General features: G+C 45.4%; 1 protein-coding gene across 14 annotated transcripts in view; it reads left to right on the top strand.

Annotated features, from left to right (window-relative positions):
- COL9A1 (collagen type IX alpha 1 chain) overlaps nucleotides 1-14,738 on the top strand; it is a 205,032-nt gene that overhangs the window by 122,309 nt on the left and 67,985 nt on the right. For all 14 annotated transcript variants that reach the window (XR_008314079.1, XR_008314080.1, XM_053286751.1 and 11 more), the window contains 6 exons: nucleotides 4,361-4,414; nucleotides 4,659-4,694; nucleotides 10,140-10,163; nucleotides 10,502-10,555; nucleotides 13,393-13,446; nucleotides 14,667-14,699. Coding sequence is in view for 12 of the 14 variants with exons in the window: in XM_053286751.1 (XP_053142726.1) it covers nucleotides 4,361-4,414; nucleotides 4,659-4,694; nucleotides 10,140-10,163; nucleotides 10,502-10,555; nucleotides 13,393-13,446; nucleotides 14,667-14,699 (255 nt within the window). In the remaining 2 variants the exon portion in view is untranslated. The remainder of the gene's footprint in view (nucleotides 1-4,360; nucleotides 4,415-4,658; nucleotides 4,695-10,139; nucleotides 10,164-10,501; nucleotides 10,556-13,392; nucleotides 13,447-14,666; nucleotides 14,700-14,738) is intronic.

The following is a 14,738-nucleotide window of genomic DNA, read 5'->3' as shown; positions in this document are numbered from 1 at the left end:
ACTCCAGAATAACTAAGATGAAATAAATGGAACTGCTTCAGCATATGTAATTTGGAAGTCATCCAAATCTAATAAATGACACCACAATGTATTATTTTATGAATGTTTTCATGAGTTGCTGTGAATTCTAAATAGTGACTGAAGACAGAATCCAACACAGAATAGTGACTTAAGCCCATTAATTTCAATGTGCTTAAGTATGCCTGCCTTGGTGTTGGATTGTGGCCTGAGTCTGTGGTAAAAAGAGATGCAACATAAAAGCTAAACATTCAACAATGCAAGTTTCAGACAAATTTGAATCTTTATAATGAGCAACGTTCAGACTAAGGGCTGGTTCAGATGTCACACAGAACCTTGGATTATTTTAAGTAATTTAGTATGCTTTTATCATCTGAACCTATGACATGGCACTAACCACAGTTTATTTATGACAGTATAACCAAGATCTGAACCCTAGGTTTGAAGCTGGCTTCTCTGCCTAGGTTAAGCTTAACTTAGTTTCTTCATATGTCTGAACCCACCCTCAGATTAAACTGTAGCTTGTTTCTTTGACTCTTCTCTCCAAGGACTGCCACTCACAGAGATGGTAGCCCAGAGCAGTAATGAAATGTGGTCTGCAAGCATCTCCCACTTGTGCCAACTCGAAACCTCCCCTAGTCTGCCTAGCAACTGCTTAGGTCATTTCTAAATTCTTTGCCAAGAAACAGTCGCTGAAATGATTCACCACTTCTTTTAAATTCAGAGGCTCTTAGCCAAAACAATTGAACGCCTCTGCTCAACAAGCACACACAAACACATGAAGATGAGTCAAATGCATCCATTCTTATTTTCACCCTGAAGTGAAACATCACAGAAGACTCATTAACCAAAGCCATCTTCAGACGTTATCCCCAGCAGCAGCAGTCACACTTATACCACCGAAAGCAGAAGGAAGTCCCATTCAAGCACTGTCATTCACTCTTCCAGCTGGCTGCTCATGGTTATGGCTCTGTGTGAAAGTGGAAGTGCCATAACCATGATGGCTGGTCTTCCGTGAGCGGCAACCTTGGGTGTTCCTGGTTGCTGTTCACAGGAGTGCCGGCCATCATGGTTACAACTTTTCCCTTAACAAAAATTGAGCCATAACCATGAGCGGCCAGCTGGAGGGAGTAAGTGACAGTACCGGGGAAGGACTTACATAGGAACATAGGAAGCTGCCATATACTGAGTCAGACCTTAGGTCCATCTAGCTCAGTATTGTCTTCACAGATGGGCAGCAGCTTCTCCAAGGTTGTAGGCAGGAGTCTCTCAGCCCTAGCTTGGAAATGCCAGGGAGGGAACTTGAAACCTTCTGCTCTTCCCAGAGCGGCTCCATCCCCTGAAGGGAATATCTTACAGTGCTTACACATCAAGCCTCCCATTCATATTCAACCAGGGCAGACCCTGCTTAGCTAAGGGGACAAGTCATGCTTGCTACCACAAGGCCAGCTCTCAGGCCAGCTCCTTCTTGCTTTCAGCGGTGTAAGTGTGAGCGCTGCTGCCGGGGATAACGTCTTAAGAGGGTTCGGGTATTTTGATGATTTGTGTTAGGAGTTTCCTGCATTTTAAACTTGCCACCACTCTCAGTCCGTCTCCCCATGGAAAGGGACCCAACCCCACAACTGTCAAACCCGTTGTCAACTTTCTCTGCCCTCCTGCTACTCACAACTTGCACCTCAAAAGAACTGAAGTCCAGTAGGCGCCCATTGCCACAGCAACATTCAAGACAGTGCAGGATGTGCTGAAATCCATTTCTCAACATGATCTTTATCTCCCTTGTGTCTTGTATTCTATTATTTACTAACAAGAGCAAAGCTAAAAAGCTCCTTGTTTTCTTTGGTTTTTGGTTTTTTGCCAGCTAGCCCAGTGGTGTCTTTACAAAGGGAGACCTATGTGAGGTTTTTGCAGAGAGAAGGCTCCACAGACCTTTTGGATGACCCCATGGCTTCAGTCACATGCAAGCTAGGAAATGTCCAAAGGAACATTATGAATGGGCCTTCATGAGTTCCATGTGGCTACAGGCCACAAGGTCTGCTCTCCAAAATATGCCTTTTCTCTCTCACACAGCTCTAAAACCACACAGTATTTCTTCCACACACACCCCAAATGCGGCACCTGCAGGAATTTGTCCTTGGTTCCCCCTTTCACCCCTTGGTTTCTCCCTTGTTTGTATGACCTGTTAGTCTATCCCTCCTTAGTTCAGGTATACAATTTCTGTCAGGTTGCCTGCCTTCTAAAATAACCCAGAGATGAAAGTTTGGGGCGGTGTACAAATTCAACAAACAAACAAACAAACACTCTCTTTTGCCTACTCCTTCCCACCTAAACCCAGATCACTGATTGGGTGTGTGCAGAACTGGCTGCTCTGGTCTGGTTCGGGTCTGAACTGGACCCAAACTGGGCCAGTTTGGTCTGGCACCCCCTGAAACCCCCTCCCCCCCGGTCCGGTCCAGACCGGGGTATTCACAAACATGTTATTGGTTAATTTAAATTTTTTTAAAAAACTTACCCCCTCCCGGGGATTCTCTGAGATGGCAGGGGTAGTCTGTGGAGGCTCCCCTCCCACACTGCCAGCCTTCCCTCATTTGAAAACAGCCCCATTTGGCGGATCTTCAACCTGCTTGGACTGCCATGCCTGCGCAATGGGCTCCAAAATGGCAACTGTGCCAGGGGAAAGGCCTGAATGGGCTGAAGATTGGCCAAATGGGGCCGTTTTTTTTAGCAAGGAAAGGCCAGTTGGGGGAAGGGGAACGCAGACCTCTCCACCACCTCGGAGAAACACCCCCCCCGGGATAAGTTTTTTAATTTTTTTTTTTAAATTAACCAATAAAATGCTTGTGAACCTCCCAAACAGCCCAGGGGGATTTTCAGTCCGGGGTCGAGCTGAACCGGGTGTGGTTTGGCTCAACCCTGAGCCTTCAAACCAAACCAGTTCGACTTCGAGCTGGTTTGGATCCAAACCTGCTTGCACATCCCTAACTCCCCTGTCTTGCTTCTAGTCTCTAATGTCTCTCAGCTTCCTCAGTATGCATCAGCATTGATTTCTGCTAGTCTTGGCGTGGGTAGGAAATGGTTAATAACTGCGCTACCTCAATGCTGGCGGAAGGAAGAGGGGATAGCTAGTAGCTCCTGTGTTCCCAAAGGAGCTTGTGCTTGAACTTTACACTAGCGTTGCCAACAGCCCTGGATTTGCTGGGATGTCCCATGTTTCTGGGGGGAAGTGGTTGTCCCATCTGGGATGCCATTTCCCCCGTATTTTGTGCACACTGCCATTGTGTATGCTGCCAGGGAAGCTGCAGGGTGAGCCATGGGGTGGCTGGAGCTGCTGTGAGGCCGGAGGTAGCACTGGTGTTCCCACTGCCCTCTCCTGCTGCTTGTTGCCAGGGGAAGCACTTCACCAACAGGTGGAGAAGACTGGCGGCAAGCATGCATGGGCTCCCCTCTCCTGGAAGCGGTGCTGCTGCCCGGCCTCTCTGCCGCCGCCCCCCCCAAGAGCTCCCAGTTCCCCAGTGGTGGCCGCCCTCTGAGCAGCATGGCCAGCAAGGGCTCCGAGGCCAAGGCCCGCCTGCTCAAGGCTGAGGAGAAGACTGTGGCAGTGGCAGCTAGTGGGGGAGGAGGCTGTGGCAGTGGCAGCTAGGGGGGCCTGGAGCTCAGAGAGGAAGTAGGGAGAGTGCCTGCAGAAATGATGGCCCCGCTCCTGAGATGGCCCTGCCCCAAGATGCCCCCCTGACTTGTGTCGTTTATTGTGTCCCAGAATGTTGGCAACCCTACTCCGCACCCCCTTTCTAACTGGACCATTGATAAGCAAATAGCTGATTTGGTGACATCTTGCCAGCAGCAGGGGAGGGCAAAGCAGGCTGGGACAAAATCCAAACACTTCACAGAAGGTCAAAAGAAGGGGTAGGACTCAAAGAAATCAAGATACAGAAAAGCAGACCACGTTTTCATGGTAATCTGTGGGACGACTTCTGGTTTGTAAAATGAAATTTAGTTTACAATAAAACTTGGCTCCATGTGATTCTGAACCAGCTCTATGTTAGTTATGATCCAGTCCCACTGAAATTAATGGAATTTAAGTTAATAATGACTAACTTGTCTCATTGATTTCAATGATACTTCGTTATAACTAACCAATTTACATGATGCCCACTATTTTCATAGTATCCTTGGACCCTTTTCATGTCCTCCTCTAAATATAAAAAAATATAGTTGTGTTTTATCTGTCTTCTGACACTCAACCAATGATCTTATTTTGTACATTCTAGCATTTTAAAAACAGTTTTTCTCAGTGAAGAAGAAAATAATTATTCGTGAACTAAATATTTGTATCTTGTTTCCCAAGGGATTGACAGGCCCTGACGGGTCTGTAGGTCCAACTGGTCCAAAAGGACAAAAGGTAAGATTAAAAGCCAATACTTTATTTCTTTTTAGTTCCTTAACCTCAGGGCTTCTTTATGGAATGAGAAGCCCCCAAGAGGGTTTTACTAACTGAAGATTCAGAGTTGTATTGCAGAATGTAATACTTACTAAAATCCATCATGGCTACTCTCTGCCCTCCCCGCCCCCCGCAAAAGGCTTTCTTGTTCACTGACTGTTTCCCCACTGTCCCTTAAAAATAATATATAATTAATTTTTTCCAGGGTGAACCTGGATTGCCTGGAGGCCGTGGACTTCCTGTAAGTAATAGATTTTTATATGGTATCTATTTAAAAATCAATACCATGAATTGCTTTTTGCTTGAACAGTTCGTAAAGGGGGAGGCAGAGGAAAAACCCTCTTCCTTCAGAAACCCGGAGGGAGTTTCCAGTCAGTCTAAAAAAACAGAATAGCACAAAATGTCGGACTGCAATCTCGAAATCAGTAGGGAACAGATCTAATATCTTACAGTCCTCTTAGCCTTTCTAACTCAACCTTCAGAACTGGCCTTTGAAAGCAAGTCTTGAGTATTTAGCAGCAGGAAGAGATTTCTTATGCAGACTTAATAGGAGATGTTCTGGCTGGGATCCAAAGAGGCACTGGTGGAACTCTACACACACAAAGGTTTTTTTCTAACCCCCATCCCACTCCTGAACATAAGAAGAGCCCTGCTAGATCAGGCCCACGGCCCATCTAGTCCAGCATCCTGTTTCACACAGTGGCCCACCAGATGCCGCTGGAAGCCCACAGGCTTCCTGCTCTTCCTGCTCACCGAAAAGCTGCTCTTGAATGTCAGGAGACTCTCCGGGAGGGGGATTCAACACAGCATGAAAGGCAGTAGTTGAAAAAGAAAATGGGTAACACCTCCCCACTACCCCCACTGAGTAAAAAAGAAAAGTCTTGCGGAAAAGATAAGAGCTTAGATGCTAGGTGAGCTTCTCTGGAGAGGGAGTCTATAAAGGGGGCACCACCATAGAAAAGGCCCTCACCTGCCACACATCAAACAAGTGCACCTAGGGAAGGGTTGGCCTGAGGCACTGTGGTGACCTGCCAGCTGCCCCAATTATCCACTCCCACCTCCTGGCAGCATGTGAAGTGCGCTGTATTTTCTCCTCCACCGTGGCCCTTCTTCTCCCCCAATTCCCTTACAATGCACAGAGCATGCCACTTCCCCCCTACTTAGCCCTTCACTCCCCCCTATTCTTCCCTCTCACTCACTCCTACAGGGCTGCTTTCCCACTCTGCCTTGACAGGGCTCCTTCTTGTACCACCCACCCTGATGGGGATTATCCCCCCCTCCCCTAATCTAGCTGGACTCCTCCCCACCCCCCGCCTTGCTTTACTTGCCAGTGTGCAGTATGCTACTCTAGTCCAGCAGTCTACTCTCCTCCTCCTTTTCCTTTGGCTTTTGAAAATGCCAAAGGTGGAAGCAAAGGAGGAGGAGAAAAGCTGGCATGCCACTGCCACATAAGATATGGGTGGGACTCCAGGAAGCACCAGAGGCTGGTGGAGGCAACCAGCAGGCAATCCACTGCCTCTGGCAATCGGTAGCATGAGGCGACCACCTCACTAGGCCTCGTTAGTGGACTGACAGTGACTATCTTAGCATATGGGCAAGCTGATATAGGGAACAGATATTTTCTTCGTATCCATTTTGCAAGCCATGCAGGGCTTTAAAGGTGAGCACTGACACTTTGGATTGTGCTCAGAAATGGTCCAGGAGCCAATCAAGTTCTTTCAGCACTTGTGAGGTCTGTTCCCAATATGTGGCTGCAGTTAGTGCTCTAACAGCTGTTATTTTGGACTAACTGCAGTTTACATAAGAACATAAGAACAGCCCTGCTGAATCAGGCACAAGGCCCATCTAGTCCAGCATTCTGTTTCACACAGTGGCCCACCAGATGCCTCTGGGGAGCCCACAAGCAAGAGGTATGTGCATGCCCTCTCTCCTGCTGTTGCTCTCCTGCAACTGGTATTGAGAGGCATCGTGCCTCTGAGGCTGGAGATGGCCCACAGCCATCAGACTAGTAGCCATTTATAGATCTGTTCTCCATGAATCTGTCTAAGCCCCTTTTAAAGCCATCCAAGCTGATGGCCATCACCACATCCCATGGCATGGAATTCCATAGATTAATTATGCACTGTGTGAAAAAGTGCTCCTGTTTGTCGGTCCTAAATTTCCCAACCTTCAGTTTCATGTGGTGACCCCTGGTTCTAGTGTTGTGAGAGAGGGAGAAAAATTTCTCTCTGTCTACCCTCTTCACTCCATGCATAATTTTATACACTTCGATCATGTCTCCCATTAGTCTTTTCTTTTCCAAGGTCTCCAAAGGCAGCCTTATATATGACACATGACAGTAGTAAATCCTGCACAGATAACTGTGGGGGAACTCTCTCTTCTCCAGGAAAAGTCACAGTGGATGCAATAGCCACAGATGGTAGAAGCCACTCCATGCTACTAAGGGGGCCTTTAGTGACAGAACTAGACCTAGGAGCACCCCCAGGCTGCAAACTGCTCCTTATTGCAGAGTGTGACACTATCCAGAGCAGACGGAACTCCTTCATCCTAACCACTAATCCACAGTAGCTTCATTATGAGCTTCAGTTTATTGGGCCTCATGCAGTCCGTTACCAACTTTTAACTGATTCATCTAGTTTGAATATTGGCAATGGAAGGGGCATCTGTGAATAAGTTTTGATAGGTGTTAGTAGTGGTTCATTATTTGTACACTAAAAGGAGGCTTTTCTTGTAGCATCAGAAAGCACACCTTTTATATTCTTCTTTTTAAAAAATCAATTCATAAGCCAGCCTACCCACAGGGGTTAAGGAAGGGTAACAACATTCATGAAAGCAAATTGATTATACAGTAAGAACTAGTTTAAAATATATAGACCATATGAAAATATTCATTTTTAAGGTAGTTCTAAATATGAACTCTGGTTTAAAAGGGCAGATCTAAAATTGTCTCCAAAAGGTGCTTGGTCTGAGGGTGATATTAGAAGTGACATTAAAGATGTCATTACTTTGCCTTTTTGTGTGTGCATTTTTGTAATACTAACTTTAGAGCTGGGGCGATCTGAAACAGGACCTTGGTGTGGGGAAGAAAGAGTTTAACCCTTTCACTCTGCATTGTGGACCTGATTAAAATCTGCCTCCCGTGCATCTCTCTCTGTGTGTGAAAACACAAATGGAAAGACAGCCAATTTGCTCCTCTTGGCTTGCATAGGATGCTGCTGTGCTAATGACAGTGCAAGCCACGTAGTACACTTTTGTGGTGATTGATATCTCTCGAGTTCAGACAGAAATTAATAGCGACTTACATGGCACAGATGTAAGGCTGCAGGCTGTACCCCGATAATGGAACTGAAGCATAACAAAACACTTTATTTATCTCAAGCAACAAAGTGGAGGAAGGAAATTCATCTATAGGGCAGAGCCATGCAGAGGCCTTCTGGGAAGGTGGATGCTGTTATAGAAAAGTTAAACTTACTTGGCTTTCTAAGGTTATGACTGAATCAGAGTTGTCTTCTTGGGAAACTGTATACATGTTCTGTTCATGACATTGGAGATCCCTGCAAAACATATAATTTATACATGCGTGTATTCTGTGCATGCAATGGCTATCAATACATGGTAGTGAGGGATAGGGACAGTGGGGTGAGATGGCAGGATTCTGAGCTGTACCATGATAGACTGAAGAGAATGTCATATTTTTGATTGATTTCTCCCTCCTTCATTGAGCAATATGTGTAAAACCACTCTCTTATACTGTATCTACCACCTGTCTGTCTGTCTGTCTCCATAAACAACACCCAACTTCTTAGTGTTGCTGGGTATTGTGGGGAGGGGGAGGGGAAACCCATTCCAACAGTGCATGCACCTCCAGCTGTGGAGGCAATGAGAAGAGTGCCACCATTGCTGGCACCAGCAACTGCAATCATTTATCAATGCTGCCTGCTGCTGCTCACCACCACCACCACTTTACCCTGCTTGGGACACAGAATTTTGTGAGGGCAGGCCTGGTGTCATCTTCAGGCAAATGTCAAGGGCCTACAGCCCGGGGAGAGACCACTGCTGCTGACACTGGCCTGCTGGATTGCTATTGATGCTGCTGCCTGCTGCCATGTGGAAAGCCAAGGTCCACCCACATGGAAGGCACTTGGTGGGCTTACCAGGCAGCAGTGAGTAGCAGCAGTGGCAAGCTGGTGATCCAGCAGGCTGGCCTCAACAGCTGGAAGTCCTCAGAGGTGCATCTAGGTAATTTTGGAGCCTGAATCTAAAGGCCTTTGGACTCCACCCCCCACCCCCACTACAAGTTAAGCATCATCCCCCTACACACAGACGCGCGCATGCACACACACACACACACACACCCCATGACACACCATATTTTTCACATGTGGGTTCCTGAAGGCACAAACAGCAACTTAACTCACAAGAATATAAGAATATAAAACAGGTATAATTATGCAAATATGCATTAGCAGAAACCTTTCTACACATAACTTAACACATTCCCATCCTATATATTTATTTTACCACTCCCCACCCACCACCCCATCTCCAAAGCAGAGGTCACACTCGGTGCCCAGCACAGGTCACAGTCACACTTGGCCGCCCGGCACAGTGCAGGCCGGCAGCATGGCAACCACACCACCCAGGACCAACTAAAGAGGATTTGGGGTCCCCCAGGGAGTGTGGAGGCCCTGGACTTCGGTTCCAAAGTCCAGGGGTAAGAGCGCTTCTGTAGGTCCTCCTGGGGCATGTGGCCTTGTTAGTGTTGGGAATTCTCTCTGGTAAGAGATACCCTACTATTACAGCAGAGTGCACATAGGCAAAACACAGTAGAGTCTGCCTAGGCATGCGTGTATGCTGAGAGTAAAAGAAACTTGGAGCCAGTTCATAGTTTCTAATCAATATAAAGAGTCTTTATTGGTGAACTCCATTCTAGATAGTAAAGTGGAGAGATAGGATCTCTAATTTAGCTAGCTAGCTGGATGCAGAGGGATGGTTTTTGCATCTCTGCACATATGGTGCAGGGAGAGAGGGGCAAGTGTGTTGCAAGGGAGAATAAAGGGAAGAGGAGGAGGCAGACAGGAAGGAAGTCCCTGAGGGTAGCAGTCTACATATCAAAGGGATAGTGTCAGAGCCATAGAGAAGGGATGACCATTGTCTTGACCCCTCTAGCCCTCTGACTCACTAATCTGTCCCCCTCTGTCACTGAGGCATGAGCCAGCTCAGAGTCCTTCACTTCCAACAGTTAGTTGCTTGAAGGTGCTGTGTGTTGATGGGTGCACCTTTATCCGGCTTTTACAAACTGTGTGTCTCTGCAGAACTATCTTCTCCTTCACCACATCGTCCTTTAACAACTTGTGCAACCTCACTTTCCTCGGATTGTTGTGGTGATAGTATTGTTACGCTACTTAATTTGTGCTTTAAGGCAAGAAAGAAATGGCTTGAGCTGTTCTTTAAACAGTGATTACTCCATAACATACAACATCCATTATAAAGATACAGCTAAAACTACTTGAAATAGCTAGCTGTCTGAAGTACCCAGAGCTGAAAACAATGCTTTATTATTCCACAGACTGAAAAAAATCATCTTGATGTTTGAGTTCTATCATTTCAAATGTTCCTATTGTTAGCATGTAATGGAGTCTAAAAATTACAAATGTCTACTAAACTTTTAAATTGTTTTTGGCAGGGCAAAGGGATTCCTGGATCTCCTGTAAGTAGAATTTCATCCACTACCAATAGATAATTGCACAAGAAGTCACAGTGAAACTACTGAAGATGCTAAATATGTTAAATGAAATAAATAAATGTAACTCTGTAGGTCAAGTTGTTACTTGGACTAACTCTTCTGTTTAGGAAGCTATTTATCCTTTGGACTAAGCCAGGAGTTCTCAAACCTGGGTTGACAGACGTTGTTGGGCTACCACTAGCCACAATGGCCATTGCCCATTTGTAGCCTGACAACATCTTGGGATCCACATTTAAGAACCCCTGGACTAGGCTATTTGGTAAAGAGTTGATTCAAATAAAAGCATGTCTTTTCTAATGCAGGGGCCTCCTGGCATAGCAGGACTTCCTGGAGAAGTGGGAAGAGTTGGGCCTTCTGTGAGTACTTTACATATTCCAGTAAATCATTGATCTGTCTTTGTCTCTTTCTGTGCCATTTATTCATATTTAGGATGAATGGGTCTCAAGAAGGGCTAAATGGAACCTCCACATTTAGAGACAATATACCACTGGATATCAGTTGCTGGGTGTGGGGGGTAATCATCGGGGAAGACGGTCGTTTTCGTATCCTACATGTGCATTTCCCAAAGGCATCTGGTTGGCCACTGTAGAAAACAGGACGATGGACTAGACTGATTCAGCAAGGCTCTTATATTCTTATATAATCTGTATAATTTCATATGAAGTTCTTCATAATTCCAATACCCCTCGTGTTGAATTTCTTATAAGTGGTGTGAAGAGTTGTTTTCTGGGGCATACACATGTCAGGCATTGCACAATATTATTTTCTTTTCTTTTAAAATGTAGTTATGAAATGATAGGGCGGAAATGTGCATAAAGAATTGGTGCACTCCTTATAGCGCGATGGCGTCACCTCAGATTTTATGCAGGAATTGTTTTGGAAACGATCTCCTTGTGGACATTGTCCTATGCTAACTATTTATCATAGCAGAGAGATACTTTTATAAATACACATCTGAATCATGTATAAGGCCTCTTTCACAGCACTGTGATTTATATGGATGTCTGTTTACAACGAAACTATGTGGGGAAAGTCCCATGTGGTGATAATTTGTGTGGGTGGCTCCCAATGTGATTCAGAAAGATTTAAATATTATTATCATCTACATTTTATATCTCGCTCTTCCTCCAAGGAGCCCAGGGCAGTGTACTGCATACTTAAGTTTCTCCTCACAACAACCCTGTGAAGTAGGTTAGGCTGAGAGAGAAGTGACTGGCCCAGAGTCACCCAGCAAGTCTCATGGCTGAAGGGGGATTTGAACACGGGTCTCCCCGGTCCTAGTCCAGCACTCTAACCACTGTACCACACTGGCTCTCATGCCAGTACAATCCCCCCAAACCAAAGGGTGGTTAGAATTCTCGCAGGTGGAACTGAACATACAAATGAAGTCCCATGATGGGTTTGAACCACATGGTTGCTTTGGAAATAGTAACCTCCTTGAGTAGCTGCATATGTGATTGGGGGCGTTAGTGAAGGTAAATGGAGTACAGATCAGCTCAACTTCTACTGCCTCATACAGAAATCTGCCCATTTTGAATAATTTCCATGCCTTGTAATGGCTATTAAAATATCTAAGTACTTTTGACAATTATTATTATATTTACAAAATAAAAATAATTTACATAATCATAACATTTTCACGTTTTAGGACTATGGAATGATGGGAGTTGTGGTCCAAAAGCAGCTGGAGGGCCGAAGTTGGGCAGCCTTTTTATATAAGAAATGAAACAAACAAACAATGGGATATGGATTACTATTGCTTCTCCTCCTCATATAATTAGTTATTGTCATGTTCTGTGCAACCATAACTTTCTTGAACTTTACTACAGTATTATTGGACTCCTCAGTGGTTCCTTCCTCCTTGTGCTTATAACAGGCCTGAACACATATCTATTGCATATGTGTGATGTAATGGTTAGCGTGTTTGACTAGGACCTGGGAGACCCAAGTTCAAATCCCCGTCAGGGGCGTATCTAGGGTGGGGCAGGCAGGGCACGTGCCCCGGGCGCCACTGGAAGGGGGCGCCATTTTGTAAAATTAATTTTTTTTTAAAATGGCTGTTGAAAACAAAATGGCCACCGTGCATGCTCAAATGGCCTCTGTGAGGCCCTAGGTCATGCCAGGCCTTGCAGAGGCCATTTTGTTTTCAGTGGCTTTTTAAAAAAGATTATTTTTTAAATTGGCCACCGCACATGCTCAAATGGTACCTGTGAGGCCCTAGAGGCCAGCGGGGTGAGGGGGAACCTTTGCAAAAAAAACCCACAGACTTTAGGAAGCCCCCCAAAGGGGCTACAGGTTAATTTTTTTTTAAAAAATTAATATAATATAAGACACTGTACACATATTCAGATTGGCACTATGTACAGAGAATCAGGGCTTGTGAATACTGAGCTGAAGCTTATGAGCTAGGATTGTATTCATTTGCTCTTACTTTGCTTCTTGTGATAAGTGAGTTAAATGTGATGTCTTGCTAATATGGCTATTAATGGTGAGTTTGTCTTTGAATCAGTGTGAAATCCTTAATATTAAGGCCCACTGGGAGTTTCTTGCTCTCTTTCTCTCATTTTAACCGACTTTCTGAAAGACTAGAATATATTCCAAACAGTGACACAGTTTACTCTGCATATCCTTTAATTATTTTCAGAGTATCTAGGAAAAGTCAAATTCTCCATTGATTTTTAAAACTTATGTAATAGTGATGCTACAATGCATAGTAGAGAATTAGACAGGCACTTCTAGTTTTCCAAGTACACCTCCACATAGTATTTGGGTATTTCATGAGCCCCAGCATACTGAAATCTGTAGTTTTTCAGCATTTTTTTGATCTGACTAAGTCCACTGCTAAATAGTTTTTGAAATATGAAAAGATTAATGAGCCTGACTTGTATTTTTCAGCTGATATTATGGTAAAGTTAGCTGAAAGATGGGTGTCAGATGCTTGGACAGGGGGCGCAATTTCAGTGCTTGCCCTAGGCGCTATTTTCCCTAGATACGCCTCTGATCCCCATTCAGCCATGAAACCCACTGGATGACTTTAGGCCAGTCTCTTCTATCTCAACCTGAGACGGTTGTTGTGAGGATGAACATAACCATGTACACCACACTGGACTCCTTGGAGGAAGAGTGGAATATAAATGGAAAGAGAGTAACAATAGCTAATGCATAGGAACTAACCCACTTCTAAACTCTTTAGGGAGATCCTGGAAGGAGAGGCCCTCCAGGAGTACCAGGCCCTCCAGGTCCCAGGGTAAGTTAAGAGAGGGGGTGCTGAATGTATTAAAATGAGAAATTGATGATATCTGTTCTGTCAGATATGCAGGAAGTTTCGCTTCTGAATGTCTTTATGTGTGGAGGGATGTTTCTCTGATTTAGTAGGATTAATTGGTGGCATACTCTCCAGTGGTACCAATTTCCCTGGTGCAGTTTTGAATCCTCAAACTTTCTGAATAAATTGAGTCAAGATACCAGTTTTTGAAATGGGTGCCAATTATGTTGTAAGCAGCAAGGGAGTCTAGGATCCAGGTGTGGCAGTATAAACAGAGAATGCACTTCCAGAATCATGTAAGCTGCATTCTTAGTTGAGCTTGGTCCCAACTTTCTCAACATCTGTTCTGCCCACTGCCCTAGGTGCTGATTTGTTCTCAGTGTTGGAGGATATACTGGGGCCATTCACACTATCTACCTGGTGGGTGGGCCGGGGGGGGGGGGGAGGCTTTGCAAACCTTGCCTTTCCCCCATATGATCATGCTGTGCTCCGTGCAGTGTGGAGCAGGGCAGATGTTTCTGAGGCCAGGATGTTGTCCCAGCCTCTGGGGATCCCACAGTGCACCGTGCGCTGAGTGCGGTGCATTGGGGCATTCCCCCAGGGGACAGGCACTCTAGGCCTGTGCTGACACACAATCCCGGCAGTTGGGTTAAGGGCACGCTTGCGCCCTTAACCTGGGCTAAGAACCGGGCTTCAGCACTGGGTTTGTCACCACTGGGATCTGTGTGGATCCTGGTGGTTCTCACGGGCAGCCAAGCCTAGGCTTGACTGCTTGTGCAAACAGCCTCACTGTGTCTTCTCCAAAGGTTTCCTGGAGTATATTTACAGTTCTGCTTGCAGTATTAATATGGTGATCATCTATATGAAACCCACTTGTTTGGCTGTCCATATATGTGGCAAGGTTATACAATTAGGCTTTCTGGGTGTATGGTGCTGTCTGGATAGTTTTTGATCCATCCATCAAACCATTCATCTATCACAACTGCTAAGGATGGAGACAATGAAGTTCAAGGAGACAAAGTGCTATACAGTACTTCTGTCTTACTCCTCTTCCCATTAACAGCTGAGAGTACAAATGGTTTCTTTGAGCAGGGAAAGAGTGGTGACAAGAGAACGCTTGGGATCTATGTTGATTCAATGTTTATGTTCTCTTTCCTGTCATGCCATGCCTTCTAAAATTACTATTCATCTATTCACTTCAGGGAACAGTTGGGCTTCGTGATGGAGATCCGCTGGTAAGATATTTATCTTCTTTGGGTGGGGGCGGGGGACAG

This window comes from Hemicordylus capensis, chromosome 1 (genome assembly GCF_027244095.1).
Source record: "Hemicordylus capensis ecotype Gifberg chromosome 1, rHemCap1.1.pri, whole genome shotgun sequence".
NCBI classification, from domain to species: Eukaryota; Metazoa; Chordata; class Lepidosauria; order Squamata; family Cordylidae; genus Hemicordylus; species Hemicordylus capensis.
Note: the sequence above shows the minus strand (reverse complement) of the source record. Positions and strands in the feature narration are given on the sequence as shown.